The following is a 17,482-nucleotide window of genomic DNA, read 5'->3' as shown; positions in this document are numbered from 1 at the left end:
TCTGAACTGTTTAAAGAAAATCAGTTATGTTATTATGCACTTCAACATTCAACAACTAAGGTCTGTAAGTGAATAACAAGGTTATTAAAAGTCTATTGCATAAACAATAAAAAAAATATGAAACAGAACTGTATGGGTTGAAAATCAGACATATAAGTCTGGTTGTCAACAATTGTTTTCACCAAGATGATTGTTATTTACTGTAAAGCGTTATTTGTAAGTAACCACAGAATTTGTCTTGTGAATAAAGAGAAAACTGTATACTGTACTGTACAGCACTATAAAAATAAAAACAAGAACAAATAAGTGAAGGAGGATATTGTATTTGGAAGATGAATGTTTATCTGGGAGCAGCTGGCAGAGGGGTGGGGGTTAGGATGGGTGGGTGGCTTCCTCCCCCTCTCTCCCACAAGATTCCTTTAACACTTCTTCATGCAATTCCACCACAATTCTCGTATAATTTAGGATCATTTAGTACAAGACATGTCTTTCTGACCTAACTTGACTATGTAATGAGATTTCCAGTTATTTTTTTCCATACACCAGAGTGAAGGGGGCAATCATTCTCTTTCTGTACTCTACCACATTTTCAACTTTGTTAAACTTACACTCCAATTATCTGAATTCATCTATTCCATTTCCTCTTTTAATGGTATACCTATTTTGGTTATACAAAACTTCCCATTGTACAGGAGAGACTAATATGATACAGTACTGTATTTCCTTAAGATAATATTGAATTAATCGTATATATTGTTCCAAACAGCTGAATCTGCAAGATTGGATCCGTGGTAATGTCAGCAGGTGTGAGAGGTCTCTCTTTATCTTCGATGAGATTGACAAGATGCCCTTGGGGATGATTAATGGCATTAAACCTTTCATTGACTATCATGAATCCATTAATGGAGTGGATTTCAGGTACAGTATCTGTAAATTATTTTTTAAGAATAAACAATATTGGAGAATTGCTTACCATTTATCTTGAGTTTCTAAAATTGAAGGAAGAGCTTGTGACAATGAATATTTTTATGGGAGCCACTGTGTAAGCAAAAAATAATGTGGCTACAGAAGAGGGATTGATCCTGAAATGCAATTTTATATTTATATTTGAGCCTAGTTCAGGGAACTCAATTAACTCTCCCTCCTCCCAGTGGGTAATATTGAGGTGAGTTGGAACTGAGGAATTGGCCCAGCAATTACATTAGTACAGGGGGCTCCCCAAATTTACAGATTTTTATTTTGCTGTTCTCTAGATCAGGGGTTCTCAAACTTTTTTCAACCAAGGACCCCTTATATACCATGACGCATACAAATATTGTCAATAATCAAAGAATAAATCATAGTCCAAAGCATTTGTTCATTTCAACCCAAATCCAAAATATCTTGCGACTTGGAATCGCCAAATCTCTCACAAACGTTAAACGCACTATTTCTCAAAAACTTTTTGCGGACCCCAGTTTGAGAATCACTGCTCTAGATGACACCCTGGATGTACCCAGGAATGTCTAGGGGTAGTTTTAAAGTTGCTGGCATTTTTGCAGCTGGGACAGGGAGTCATTCATTCTAGAGACAGTACAGGTACTCCCAGACTTACGACCGACTCGACTTACGTCCACCCGCACATACGACCGCCTCAGTAATACCAAAATGTGGTGAAATTATGTATTTTTGAGTCCCAAAGTCAGTACACAGACAAAATTTTCATCTGTAATTCACTTTAAAATGGCTGGCAAGCTTAAAAGTGAGTGTTTTGTGGTGCTGAGAAGAAAAAGAGACCCAAATTTTCGATTTTCTATGTGTTATTTAAGCATTTCCGACTTAGGACCATTTCGACTTACGCCTTGGATGTCGGTCCCTAACCCCGTCGTAAGTCAGGGAGTACCTGTAATTTCCTTTACCTGTATTGTAAATATGTGTGTGTAGACACACACACACACACACACACACACACATATACAATATACAATGCAATACATATTTACAATCAGAAACAAATTTATAAAAAATGTGAGTCTACCCCCAAGACTGTGCTTTATTACTTTATTAATAAAGCACAGACTTGAGGGTAGACTCACATTTTTTAAAAAAAATTCTGATTATTTGTGAGGATTTTCCAATTATTATTTATTTGTATGTGTTTTGTGTGTGTGTTTCTAGACAAACACACATATATACAATACAGGTAAAAGAAATAATTGTCCTATTGGTAAACACATAAAGGAAATATACCTTTCTTTGTAAGCAAGTAAAAAAAAATGTAACAACCCCCCTCCCTGCCAGCAAATTTGATTCGCGGATTTGGCGATTCGCGGCTATTTTTGAGAACCTAACCCCCACTAATTTAGGGGGGCTACTGTAAATGAAATGGGCGAGAGTTGTGAAGGACATTGTTAGTGAGGAGGTGACAAAACCATTCAGCAGAAGCTGTTGCCTCAATGCCTTTTTAATAAGGGATATGGTTGTGCTCCAACCCTGCCTTGCCAGTTATGCGGATGCTTGGAAGTCCCCAAGTTCCCGCTGTGTAAAAATGGGGTGATAGGAAGGGCATCCAGCTACTGCAAAACTTGCTTCAAGTTTGCCTGAGGGCAACTGCTATACTATACCATCAGGTAATTATAGCAAACCCACACAATTGGAAAATGGTCATAGACAATGATGTTGATGACCAAAGTCAAGGGACCCATAGACTTGCATAGTGTTACACGAATTACCCAATCCAGACTTTGATATAAAATGAGATAGTGTTAGGATCCGGTCTTTCATATATAAATTTATTATTATGTTGTCTTTCATAACCTTAATATTGCAATCTTTCAGGAAGTCTATATTCATCTTCCTGAGTAACACTGGAGGGCCAGATATCACTAGAGCAATGTTGAAGATGTGGCGTTCAGGAAAAAATCGTGAGGATATTAGCATGGTGGACCTTGAGCACCTCACGCAGCTTGGGGCATTCAATGAAGAAGGTATGAATAAGCAGCAATTATTTGTTTATATAGGGAGAAGCAACCATTCAGTCATCTATTAAATTAAATACAGGATTTTCAACAAATTATTTATCAACAGATCAGGTTGAGGGTCATGGGGAGCTGCTGGGTTCAAGGCATTGCCATAGTTATTGATTAAATCAAATGTAAAGCAAATTAAAAAAAATTGTGAAGGTAAAAATTACGAACATGTAGAAGATTTAAGACTTTTGAAAGAAATTTTTTAAGACTGGAAATGAATTGCAGTGAATGCAATATGTGAAGTTTTCTATTGATGGTTAGCACTGCTGTACATTACTGTGTTTGCTCTTCATTCTTAGAATGTATTTTCTGTCATTAAATAAGTTACTAGCCAACCATTGCAAGGTTCTTATACAGGATTTAGGGTTTGATAAGAACTGAACTTAGTTCAGGTGGCCTTCTGTTAGGAAAAATTTATACACAGTATCACTACAAAAATACAAAGCATGTTCTTTCTGTATAAGGTTGTGAATGTGAAGAATTGATACTGCAGGTACTTGTATTTAAACATGTAAAAAAAAATTCAGATAATTGCTGGTTAGTACTGTACTGTGTGTTACAGTTACTCTATTTGCAAGACTAAATGAAATACTACTCCCAAGTCACATCATCACTGTCTCTTGAGATGATATGATGGGGAAAGAAGATTGGTACACAGTATTCAAATGGATTAGCAAATTGGCTCTATCTTACTTTATGGAGGATATTTGAAATACCAATCAAAGTATTGAGACCCACCTAGCTTTATTTAAGGCATTTGCCAGAAAGATCTTTAACTTGGTGACTTGATGCACTAAGTAGAGCATGGTTACTTTCAACTCGGAGTAAACTTTAAAATACTTATTGATTAATTGTATTTTGCAGGAGGTCTACATAAGAGTGAGATAATACAGCACAGTCTGGTTGACCACTACATACCATTCTTGCCGCTGGAAAGACGTCACATAGAACTCTGTGCTAGGGATGAGATAATTAGACGTGGACACAAAGCAACTAAAGATTTAATCAAGTAAGTTTGGTAATGTTTGTTTTCCTTGCTCCACCCACATATGTAGGATGAAGGAAGGCAAACAGACAGATAGTGAATAGATACCTTGATAATGTTAGCTTAACTTCATCAGAATTACTCAGTATCATTGGAAATTCATGGTGGCCATTACCATTGTTGTTTTCCTTAGTGGCTGAAGTGTCTCACAAAAATAACCCACCTCCATGGCCACCAGTGACTAGTGTACCTGTTTTTGTGGCTGTAGTTCCCTATTTTGTTGATGTATACAAAAGCTGCATGGATATTAAAACAAGTTTTAAATATGCAGTAGGTTTTCAGTGGCAGATCCAGGGGGATGTTCACCCCCATTTCAGCCACAAATTTCAAGTTTTACCACGTTCATATTGGCGTTCGTTCGTAAGTCGGGTACCTCCTGTGCTGTACTATAAAATAATAAAAATGAAGAGCATGGGTGTGTATGCGATGTCACGGCATACAGGCAGCAGTTACGCACATCTCTTGAGTCAACTTGATGACTACCCGGAAGAACTGTGTCATGTGTATACTGTACCAGTACATGTGAGGAATAAATAATAATAATAATAATAATAAATAATACTGCGTTGCCATTTGGCAATCATTTCACGGGACACGAGACAGAACAGCTGAGAGATCCCCCACACCACTCTCCCCTTCCCCTCTCTGTGGGCTAACTACTGAGCTCGTAAGAAATGTTTATTACCTTTATTTTTTGAACTTATGATAATTAATGTTTTTTTTTTTGCACATTCTGTATGAATGATTGTGTATGCATGTAACAGAGTAAAAGAAAATTAAGAAAATTATGTATATCTACCCAAAATTATGAGTTGAACAATAAATTGCCGACAGGTCAACCTCACCTTCTCTTTGAGTGCTCCTGGATGGCGAGTCAGTGACTTGGCTACACAATTACTTTCCATCCCCATTGATATTATTCCTCATTACCCCTCATATAGTGATCATTTAGTTTTCAAGAACGCATCCCAATCATTAAACGAGGGATACCTGTACATCTAATTTTTGGCAAATAAAACTTAGTATGGATTGTACAGTAAGTAAGGTCTGCACCAACTTAGCCAAAATCCTAATCCCCAATAAGCAAATGTATGGCAGTCTGCTGTGCAGTACTATACAGCAGTATTACAAAATGGGAAGGCACATCTGGGAGGAGGAAATTAATATACAGTTATTATGTCCAAGTATATAATGCAAGTAGGTGAAGGTGTGCATTTGCCCATGATTCCAGTTACTCAGCAGTATAGCATGGTAAGCTTACAAAAAAATAAGATATTATTAACTTACTGCAAAGAATTTAAAGTGATAATTGGATAATTTAGCTGAGCTAAATTAGAATGAAAAAGGAACAGCTGTTGGGTAAGTTGGAATGCACCGTACAGTATAGTTACTTTATATAAAAAATCCAAGCCCTCTTCAAATAAATAAGTACAGTACTGTACAGTATTACTATATTTTTAATTTGCAACTTTCTTCTGTTCCTTTACAGAAAAGTAGCAGATGAAATGATGTACTTTCCTCCAGAAAATAAATTGTTCTCCACTACTGGCTGCAAGAGAATTTCCCAGAAAGTAGGATTTTTACTTGCTGATGAAGAATACAACCGATTATTTGATTAAAGACTTCCATGAACACTGTATTATGAGGTCAAGTTAAGAAATTATGTATAATCAGAATAATTTCCCTGTACTGTAGATTCCACTGTACTGTACCTGTAATGTAAAACTGGTAAATTCATCGTGAAGATCTGTTCTACAAAATTTGGATTTACTTTTTGGGGGATACAATACTATTTATAATTTGTGGATTGGTCATTTTCCAATATCTTTGAGGTGCTTTTCTTCTATTTATTTTTTCCATTACTTGCACCAGTGTGCAGTGCAGTCGGTAAATAAGGATTTTATTAGAACAGGTATGGACAGCATTCAGTAATTGTGAATTTTATTAATATTGTATGTATACAGAAAAAGTTGCTATAAAGACACATACTGAGTTTGTAGCAGTATTTTCTGTTGGAGAATATGGTAAAGGTCTCAGTACATTAATATTTCTGCACATCTATTTACTGTACTGTACTGCACTGCACTGCACTGCACTGTGCTTGTAAGTCATGTGCATGTTAATTATACTATTTGAATAGTATGGATATATTACATATTACAACTGATATTAATGAATTTTGTGGAAGAAAAATCCGGATACTTATACTGTAGTGTACTTTATTAACAAATATTGTTCCCATCTCAGTAATTGAAGTTATGAACTGCAGTACCCAGAAGAAGTTATCAAATTCTATTGAACATTACTCGGTTCATTTGTAACCAATTTATAAGGTCAGATATTGGATTTTTTCCCACTGTTAAATTACCAGATTTTCATTTGACTGATATATTATTTGTTGTCCTTTTAATGCCATAGATTTCTTCAAGATACTGTTACTCATGTAAAGTATTTTGTATATATAATCTGTAAACATGTCAGTAGTTAACCTGAGGACCTGTCATATACCTGCATAAAGAGCTGTTTTATGTTATTTTTGGAAAAGTAACAATTTCCAGTTGCTGATTTTTTAAGTAATTTAAAAAGATGTGTAGTTTAGATACACCAAATCAAGACAAAAACTTTTTTTGGGTTAATCGTTTTGCTTCTTATTTGTATTAATGAAAAATATTTGTTATACATGCTCTTACCTCTATTGTGAAAGCTGCAATTTATTTTACTTCAACCTCAGGGCCATAGATTGAAGAAACATTAGACTAACTGGATTGTTTGCACAGAAGTACAGAATACCAGTTTTCTTCTCTAAATTTCACTTTGCTGAAAAAAAAAATGGTGCATTCCAAGATAACAGTACAGGCAGCCTTTGAGTTATGTACGAGTTCCATTCCTACAGACGTTCATAAGTCGAAAATGTACTCAAGTCGAATCACATACCCTCTGTGCATACTGAACCTACAGAACAATGTTTAAAATCTCACTACCTGTATATCATAGCCTAAGTCCTCATATATATAAAAAATCACTTAATTTAAGAAAAAAGAAGAAATAGAATGAAAAATACAGTACAGTAATTAGAAAAAAAATTAGGTAAAGGTAGTAGGTAGTAAGCAGCTATCAAACAGAGAGATACTACCGCCTGGGAAGATATTAAAAGCATAATATGTTGTCTAATGTGCCCGAGTAGGCTAATCCTCATTAAAAAAAATTCATATCGGCGGATGTTCGTAAGTCGGACGTACATAATCTGGGGACCTCCTTACACTGTAAAGAAATATTATACACTTCCTTGCATCCTCATGTAGAGTGAAACACTACATATGGACACCCTCATTGGTTGAACACTTCATATTTAATTCACTTTGTTTCTTAAGCAGGTTCATCACCAAGACTTACATCTCCAGTTACTCTTCCACTTATGTTAAAATTTCTTCTTCACCATGTGTGGTCTCTAGTCACTCACCTTGGCATGCTCCCTGACATATTCCCAGACCTGAACAACTAAGTTACTGGCTCTTACTTTATTTATACTTGGACATCTTTCTGAGTTTATCTCCACACCACCTGTATTTTTCACATTCACCCAGTCTCTACTGTCCCAATTTCTAAGTTATAATTCCTTTGCACTTTGTTTACTTCTACTGTTGTCATTCCTGACATCTTTTGGGGGAATATTTAGTTATAAGGGTTGGATGAAGCAATACTTTTGTAGGTTTCCAGCATAATTCACATCAAACTTTTTTCCAAAACTTATGAGGCATGTGCCCTTCTTCTCCCTTACAAGTTTCTTTATTTATACATCTTTCCAGCCAGCTGTACAGCAATACACGGTACTAAGAGAAGTTTTGTTTTCCTGTGTCTGAAACCTGATGAGATTACCAGCCTCACACCCCTTGGGCTAACTGTGTTATTAGCAGGCATTGGCATTGCTATATCCCTGCACAGTGAGGAAGGGAAACTCCTTCAAAGGACACGTCTATTAAAGCACTGGGAAAGAATTAATGATTATAATCATTAAGAGTCAAATTTGCTCTTAATATTGGCCATTCTTAAAGAGTTTACAGTGTAATAATTGCAACAGCAACTCCAAAATACAAAAAAAAATGGATTTATTTTGATCTGTGAATTACCCTTTACTTTTTCATAATACTGTACAGTATTTTACTTCTCTTAAAATTCATTGTATGTTGTACAGCATTCTTCCTCATAGTTCATTGACTTCAGAAAATTCAATACAAGGTTGTAGCATTTACATGTTGTGTTTATAAAATATGTTGTTTGGATATTCACCAATAATTTTCTTGCTCAGTAATAGCATTAGAAAGTAAATTAAATACGCTTATTATTCATGTAAGATACAAGAATAAAACCAAAAACCACTTGTTTGTTACAAGTATATGCATGTACAGTAGATAAATTAAATAATATAAGTAGGGAACTATGAGACCATTAAAAAAAAAAGCAATTGTTCAAAATTACTATTACCTGAAAGTATTGAGATTTTTCTTTGTTTGAGGAAGACTGCATCTGGCCAATCCATAATACAGTACACCACAGAGAGAACAAGGACTAAGGAATATAAAGTGCAGTAAAGATAATTTATTTCTGACATACAGGTAAACCTAGATAAACGGTGGGGTTTGGTTCCTGAAAACCCATCATTAAGGGAAATATCATAGATATGGAGCATTATAACATGCGATTCAATGGGATACGTCCCCAAAGGTTACACTGCTCACTTCAGTTACAAAAACGGAGCAAAGGTACTTGTCATAAAAACATCGAACGATGATAACGTAAACACAATGATAGCGGCTGACACTACTCGCACCATTTTCACAACAACATAGGCGAAGCATTTTAGTCACAAAAACAGAAAATATTACTTTACAGTCACCATGTTAATGCTGTCCTCTCACTAAAAAACCAAAAAAAAAAGCACCCATGGTAAGTACAGTCAATGATGCTGAACAATAATCGTGGAGCAATGGGATGGTAGGGTTATGATCGACAAAGAACCAAGCGCAGGGCTGTAGTGCACGCATTGGCCATGTGACGGCACACAGGTAGGGCTGACAAGTGAAGCTAGAGATGCGTGGTGCATAGGGTTAAATATTATTTCCTTATAAAATGTCACTGACTTTACATAAAAAAAATGTAAACTACATTGTTGGAATCCTTGCAAGACAGCGATTAACTTGAGTATATACAACCCATAGTTTGCAATAGAGATAAAAAAAAATTCCACCTAATGGATATTGATTAATATGGTTAAAGCGATTTTTTTTTATATTTCGTATATAGTGAAATGATCTTAATTCGTGACCATCATTAAAGCGGAATATTGCTGGTGAGACATCGTTTATCGAGGTTTACCTGCCTTTGGATATTGGTTGTTTTCAAATTGGAAACTAGAATTCTGAAGAATTTTCATCAGATTTGTTGGAATGCTTACACTTAATGAGCTGGTGTGCTATATGATACAGTATTTTGTTTTAAGGTACATAATGTATGAATGGTCACATTTGCATATATTAATTCAAATCGGTAAATGGAAATTATGTATGTTGTCACTTCATATTACAATACATTGTGGAGAATATTTCTAGTTATTGATTTACTGTTCAAATTGTCATCTTGCCTTAAACAGTGAAAAAGGTTAGCTACATTGTGAAAAAAAATTTAAAGTCTATTCCATACATTTCTTCCATTCCAGTGTTATTGTTCCTAGATAATATATTTGAGAATTGTAAGGGAATGGCCTTGATCAATTGTATACCGAAATTCTGTACAAGAAACATATTTTTCCAAATAGGATATAAAAAATTTGAATTTGGCTGTGTTATGTTTTGTACATAAATATTAGCATTATCAGGGAATGGAGAAAAAGTGTAGTTTCAAAAGGTCCTGTTCCACATAGAATACAGTATGTCTTTGCTTTTCTGTTGTAATTCTTATGTGTTAAAACAAGAATATTTTGTAACTTTTCTGGTAATGAAACTTAGTCCATAAAGTTATTTGTTTTTAATCTGGTTGTGTACTGTACTGAGACGTATACATGTATGTACATCAAATACTTTGATGAGTAAAATTCTGAAGTTACATAAAATTAGCTCTTTGATTTTTTATTGCAGGGTTTAACTTTCTTTAAATCATAGTGCAAGATTGAAAAGTGTCAGCTTCTTATGTCATCTTTCTTAAATAATATGGTCATGTAGCACTGCATATATCATGATTTAGAGGTAATTATCTTGACTGTTCAGAGGTAATTACCCTGCTTATTCAATAAGTAGGGTTATACAGTATTCTATATGACTTTGTTCATGTAGGTAATCCTTGTTTAATATGTTATATATGTTAATTGATAATATGTATGTTGCAAATAAATCGGTCTAATTTTGTGTGGTAGTTAAGTAAAATAGTACCATAATTGAAGACATGGTATCAGCACTGTGTTGGGCACTGGTCACCAACTCAGCTGGTGGAGACCATGGCAGAAGCAGACGTGCCTGGCTGGTGTGAGGTTGTAGTTCAGTTGGTCTGGACTCAGGATATTATTGTGGAGATAAGTGGTGTATACTTTTGTCCTGTTCAAGTGCATTTTAAGGCTGCTGTTAGGGCTTAAGTTGATTTAGGCTGTGGCTCTCAATATTTCTTTGTTTTTCCTTTACATGTCCCTTGTATATATGTTCTTTAATTTTATTATACTAATTTATGCAGTGTATGATTTCTCCTTACTATGAAACCCATTTAGTTTGAGTTAATGAGGCTTATTATTAAGAACCTGGGGGAGGTAATACAAAATGTTATAAGGTTTACCTTGCTTATAGATGTGACCACTAGTGGCAGGGGTGTTTCTCTGTGCTATCACGATCAAGCCTCACCTCTTATTTTGACTAGTGACAGAATCTTGATAAAGAGGAGTGATGGCATAACAATATGCTCTGTTGTTTCAAAATGTATTTTTTTTATTTTCACCTTATAAATCATATTATGTGGCCCTCTTTGTGATCATTCACCACATACTCATCCATCCATTCATAAGTTTTTTTAACCACTACTGTATATGCATCCATATATCTAATCTCCCAGTTTACCAGCAGAAACATTATATGAGGCGCTTGGAGAATCTGATTGTTGTCCCATCGTGTTGCTAGGTAAATCTCTGTAATGTTAGCTGGGCTGAGAAAGAAAATATGTCTTAAGAGTAGGGAAAATTTTGAGTTATAAACATAGGAATTTTGGTCTTTTGCACAGTCTCCACTTGGCGTGTGTAGGTCACCGGCCAGATTGAACACCAACATATGCACCACAGTGTGACCAGTCAGAGGCATGTGAAGCCATGATGTCACTCACTCAGCCAATGAGCAGCCCAGGATGCAAGGGTGTGTGTGTGTGTGTGTGCAGTCTCAGGAAGGGGAACCATAGCTTTAGTTAGAACCTTCAATTATCAGATGCCACATGAGTGTCCATTATTTTCTGTGATTTAAAGAAAATATTCTTTAATTACAGCTAGCGAACTTAAAATTTTAGTGGTGAAATTACTGTATTGAATCCAGCATGGCTCCAAAGAAATAGAGAAAGGCGATTTAATTTCAAGTGAAACAGGAAATCATTAAGAAACATGAAGAAGGCATTAGAACAAATGTGCTTAGTAAAGAATATGGCATGTCGGCATCAACTGTGTCGACAATTCTTGCACAGAAAGATAAGTTCAAAGAAGTGAAAGTCGGAGACAAATCTACCAGGGTGTTTGAAGGTAGATCATTAATAGCAGAAACCGAGAGGTTACTTCTTATTTGGATTAGGGAAAAACAAATGAAAGGTGATTCAGTTTCTACTGAATTTATTTGTGGAAGAGCCAGGGAAATTTACGAACATTTAAAGGAAGATAAACCTGGTTCTTCTGGCACAGAGTTTGAAGAGTGTAGGGCCAGCAAGGGCTGGTTAGAAAAATTTAAGAAAAGAAGTGACATTTTTAGTGTTAGGCATGGTGAAGCTGCCAGTGCAGATAAAGAAGGAGCAGCAAAGCTTGTAGTGGCGTTTAAGAAACTGGTGGAGGAAGAAAATTATCTTACACAGCAAGTGTTCAATGTGGACGAAACTGGGGTGTTCTGGAAGAAAATGCCCAAAAGGACATTCACCACCAGAGATGAAGCCTCTTTACCTGGGCATAAACCCATGAAGGACCATCTCACTCTCTTGCTTGGTGCCAATGTTTCAGGGGATTTCAGACTGAAGCCTATGCTTGTCTACCACTCTGAGAACCCCAGAGTGTTCAAGCAACAAACGGTGGTAAGAGGACAACTTGGAGTTTATTGGAAGTCCAACCGTAAGGCATGGGTGACAAGACAGCTATTTAATGAATGGGCTGTTGAGGTGTTTTTCCCTTCTGTGAAAAGCTACCTAACCACCAATAAATTCCCTTTAAAGGCTCTTCTCCTTATGGATAATGCCCCTGGTCATGACCCTCAAATTGCCAGCACTTTGGAGGCTCGATTTGACTTTGTCAAAGTGTTGTTTTTGCCTCCCAACACTACATCAATTATACAGCCAATGGACCAGAATGTGATTAGCAACTTCAAGAAGCTGTACATGAAGAAAATGTTCAGGAGGTGTTATCAGGCAACTTCCACTGATCCTGAACTTACACTGGCACAGTCTCCAGGAGCCTTCTACATACACACCTCAAAGTAAGTTTACTTTACTGCATTTTTTTTTTTTTACTTTATGTAATTTTCGGTGAGCTGGAACCAATTACTCAAAATCCCATTGAAACAATGGTTTCGGTTAACGAACGACCTTCCGGAACGAATTGTGTTCGTTAACCGAGGGACCACTGTACTGTTATAGGAATGTTGCTGAAGAGGTGTGGCTGAAAATAAGTTATCTTTCTGCTGTAGTAAAACAGTGTATTAATCAATGAGGTCAAGTTTTTGGAAGGGTTTAACATTATGTGATTAAGGTACAAACTGGGCATGTTTTTTTTTGTTTTTTTTTGGGGGGGGGGGGGAGTGGATAGAAAAAGTAAGTGAAATTGAAGATAAGTGGTACCTGTAATACAGCAACCAAGCCCCACCTTATGTTCTTATGGTGAAGCATTTTGCTGTACACCCTTGCCAATAAGAAGATGGTGGAATTGACAGAAGTGAAAAAATCTGGATAATTTAGTTTTCCAAATAAGTTCTTGTGGGGTTATGAGATATAGGTTAACACTCAGGATGGGATGGAGAAAGGAAACTCACAATGTGCTCACTGTATACATATTGTATTGGATGTACAATGCAGCTTGTTGCTGGGTAGGTAGCATGGTAATAAGCTTTGAGTAGAGAGAGCTGGGTGGTGAGGGTGCCCAGAGGAGGGATACGCGGCTTGAGGGACGCCAAGGTCGCTGGCGGGAGTGGCAGCCGCCAGGCTGGCGTGGAGGAGGTGGTGGTGTTGCTGGCTGGTGGCACTGGGTAGAAAGAGGGTGGTCACAGCGGTGTCAGGCCTTATAAGGCGTGGGTAGATAGTTGACCCCCGCTCTGTGGGCGGCGCTGGAGGCATAGGCTGGGGAATTCGAGAAGGTTCGGTGCTTGTAGGGGAGGAATCCACTACATTCTTATCTTTTGTTCTTGTAGTTTTGTTTCCTACATTATTTATATACATTGTTTGTTTAAAAAAAACTTATTTTTTAATGTGAATGTAGTGTAATATTAGAAAGATTTTATATACAGGTACTACTTTAAATTCTTTGTGTGATTGAGCATGATAGCACAGTTCTGTACCGTATAATGATGCATTTTCTCACCCCTTGTGGTTGGCAATTGGCAATGTTGGACAGCAACAGTCTCAGGAATATTATTACATTTGGCATGCCCCTGACATGTGCTTTCACGGGTAGAGGTAGTAAAAGGTATAAAAATGCAGTAAGGTTTAGGAACCCTTTAGAGAAGATAGTACAGTATTAGAACATGCACATTTAATGTGGATAAAATGAATGAAATAGCAGAGGCAGAATGTCCTTTCAAAATTTCCCAAATGGTAGACCAGATATGCAGGACAATACAGTACAGTACAGTACTGTACTGTATTAGAAATTAGGGAGAAACATTATTGGAAGGAGGACCATGGGGGACTAGAAACAGAAGTGATGTATTAGAAGGAATCCAATACAATATATGGTTGATTGATGTGGTCAGGATTGGATGAAAATTATTTGTAAACGAGGAAGGTACAGTACGGTAATCCTTGAATCTGAGGGTGAAAGAACAAGTACCCTGTAAGATAGGGAAATAGAAATTACAATAGTACAGTATAGATATACCCGGTACGTAATGCATCAAGAGACCGAATCAGTACAGTACACATACTGTACACATCCACATGCCCCAGTAAATAGACAAATCAGGGAAAGAATGATGTGTGAGTCATAAGATCGGTTAAATAACTGCACCCAAGGGCATGAGATTACATATAATCTTATCTGAAAGTGGGTGGTTGCAGACAAAAATGTACAGTTTTTCTCGATTTAACGAACTAATTTGAGCTACCCCTTTCCGTTAAATCGAATTTCCGCTAACACGAGCGTGATTCTGTTCAATTCCGTGCATGGGGTTTGTTCACATTCGCTCAAGTCTGTGTTTTGCCGCCACCGTCACGTGTGTTGTTCACTGCTACATCTCGGTCAACTAACCACTGTGCATAGACATCATGCCAAAAGTCTCTCAGAAGTCTCAGAAAGGAATTGGTCTTGAAAGAGCTCACACTCAGTGCCGCCACAACACACTGGCAGGTTGCTCCAAGAGTATGGACACTCGACTGAGTAGTGCCCTCTGAGATGTTTATACACCTCAGTTAGGTCACCCCTTGCCTGTCTGTATTATAAGCTAAGCAGTTGCAGGTGCTCCACTCTCTCTGGATAGCTGAGGTGCCGAAGTACAGGCATTAGTCTGGTGGCACCTCTGGACATTTTCAGTCAACTGGCGGTGTTTAGTTTTCATATTTATTTGTTATTTCTCGTTTTATTTTGATGTTTAAAGGCTTAATCTAGAAAAGATCCCCAAAGGTATATCAGAGTTGCACCCTTCAAATTTTACATGAGGGTGGTATGTGATTTGTTATCAGCGATAAAATACTTATCAGATAAAAAAAGGTTCGGGTGATTGGCACCCACACTATTAGGGGGAATTGTAAAGTGAAAGATGTTTCCTTTGTTCCTGCTTAACTAGCTACACCCGTCTACCTGTTGGGAGAGTGTGTACTGTGTAGGAGTGGGCAGTTTGTGTTCTTATTCAGATTCAAATTTTCATATTTCGCTCCATGAAGAGCAGGGGGCTAGTTTATTGGACATCCCTTTACAGTCTTACATTCGGTGTAAGTCGAAGAGCAAGAACACTACAGCTCCTAATAGGGAAGCATATGAAGTTCATGATTCCCTTCTATAGGCCTGGGTGGGCGAATTTATATCCATGTTCGCAGTAAAGAAATGATATAGGCTACAGTACTTTAGTTTTGTGCCACATATACCACATATAAATTCCACATAAAAGTTATAGCTGTTAACTGCCACTTCAGAGGCTATGTAAACCTGCTTCATCCATTTATAACGAATACAGACATGATTTCACATTTTGTTCTGCTTCATGCATGCTGAAAGATTTTGATCCTTCACCCTTGTGTACGAGAAGTTTGGCAACATTTCGAGAAACGTCACCAGCGAATAAAAGTAATAACATAAACTAAGCTAAGTGTTTCAAAATATAAAGTATGCTGTGTGTATCAACGGATAATACTAAATACTTTGTAGTGGATTTCTCCCCTACAAACGCTGTTTGTCGCTGAGTAGCCGACCCCACCCCAGTGTATGCCTCGTGGTCTAGGTCAACCAGCGCCGCCATACATCACGGAGCGGGGTCAACTACTAAGCCACGCCTACCCCCCGCTATTTAAGACCTGACCTCGTGGTGATCTGCCTCTTTCTACCTACACCAACCAGCCAGCAACACCTCCTCCTCCTCCGCCTGCCTGGTGGTCCTCGCTCCTGCCGGCGAGCATGGCGACCCACAAGCTGTCCTTCTCTGAGCGTCCTCACCAACCAGCTCTCTCTACATCACGCTTGTAACCATGCTGCCTTCCCAGCACCAAGCTGCATTGTACATCCAATACAACATGTATATAGAGAGCACATTGTGAGTTTCCTTTCTCCATTCCATCCTGAGTGTGAACACAAACATCCCAAAAACCCCACAACTTCATTATAGGAGCTGGTTGTGCTGGAATACCCTCCCCAAGTTGAGTCTCTTGCTTCATATGTACGTACAGTATATAGAGTTCGTGCTGGTCATGCTGAGTGGAGGCCGTCCTGCTTTGATGGCCACGTTACTGTGCAAGATTTCCTTATAATCTCTCTCTCTCCTTTTGTGTGTATTTTTACAAGAAAGTTGGGTTTAAATTGACGCTGAAATAATCACTTTTCCACCGCCTTCTTTGTATAAACATTCAATTTTGCCGAAAAAGAGGACATATTTAATTTTCATTTGAAAAATAAACGTGTTTTATCTACAGTACGTGTAGATAGAAGATATCACAAATAATTTCCTACTACAGCTTTTAAACATCAAATGTCCGGCAACTCGGTATTTCCTGTGACTTTCCCAACACGTGACCAGCTAGCTGTAAGTGGCTCCACAACCGGATAACATATGTCGACTGTGTAGCAATCAACAGCGGGTGCTTGTGTGGCATTTAACACTATTATGAAATATGAAATATTGTAAACATAAATTTCCAAAATCCGATCTCGTATACTACTACCTTTTTTTTTTTTTTTTTTTACGACTGTACACAAAAACAATCAACCGAGTTTACCATCTCGATATAATCCAGAGATCATATTAGTGCCCTATCTTGTGTATGTGCTAAACCAATGTGAACTTTTATGAAGATTTTACTGAACATCTGTTGATATCAGTATTTAACTCCCAACCCTTTTACGCTTTCAACTTCATATTCTTACCTACACACTTCCGCTCTAGAACCTTCGGTTTTGAGAACAATAAGGTATTACATCCTATTAAAAATAGACATACTTGAGGGCTACGTAAAGTTGTAAACACTTTAAAAGTGTAAATATTGATGTTAGAATAAAAACTTGATTTCATTAATCTTTCACACGATGTGCATAAACGCTTCTGTTGGGAATTAATCAGGTTTCGCTTTTCTTAACAAGTATATGTAAAGGCGGTGTGAGAGCACACATCAATGCTTTGCAGTTTCCATATCTATGATATTAACTAACAATCTGTATCCGATATAAATCCCATGGTGGAGCAATCAGTGAAGGAAACACGATGAGCAGTCTGTAGATATAACAAGATATGACAAAGGCGAATGACACTACCGTTAGTCCTTCAACACCCAAGTAAAAAGATTTTTAAATCTTGCAAAACTA

At 37.2% G+C, this 17,482-nt stretch overlaps 1 protein-coding gene across 2 annotated transcripts in view; it reads left to right on the top strand.

Annotated features, from left to right (window-relative positions):
• LOC121859100 (torsin-1A-like) overlaps positions 1–10,765 on the top strand; it is a 29,592-nt gene extending 18,827 nt beyond the window's left edge. For both annotated transcript variants that reach the window (XM_042355784.1, XM_042355783.1), the window contains 4 exons: positions 767–918; positions 2,818–2,966; positions 3,873–4,017; positions 5,543–10,765. In XM_042355784.1, coding sequence (XP_042211718.1) covers positions 767–918; positions 2,818–2,966; positions 3,873–4,017; positions 5,543–5,672 — 576 coding nt within the window. In that variant the 3' untranslated portion in view covers positions 5,673–10,765. The remainder of the gene's footprint in view (positions 1–766; positions 919–2,817; positions 2,967–3,872; positions 4,018–5,542) is intronic.
• Positions 10,766–17,482: the final 6,717 nt, after the last annotated feature.

The sequence above is a fragment of the Homarus americanus genome, unplaced genomic scaffold, assembly GCF_018991925.1.
Source record: "Homarus americanus isolate GMGI-L3 unplaced genomic scaffold, GMGI_Hamer_2.0 scaffold50924, whole genome shotgun sequence".
Classification (NCBI taxonomy): domain Eukaryota; kingdom Metazoa; phylum Arthropoda; class Malacostraca; order Decapoda; family Nephropidae; genus Homarus; species Homarus americanus.
This window is presented reverse-complemented; position numbering and strand designations above follow the sequence as displayed.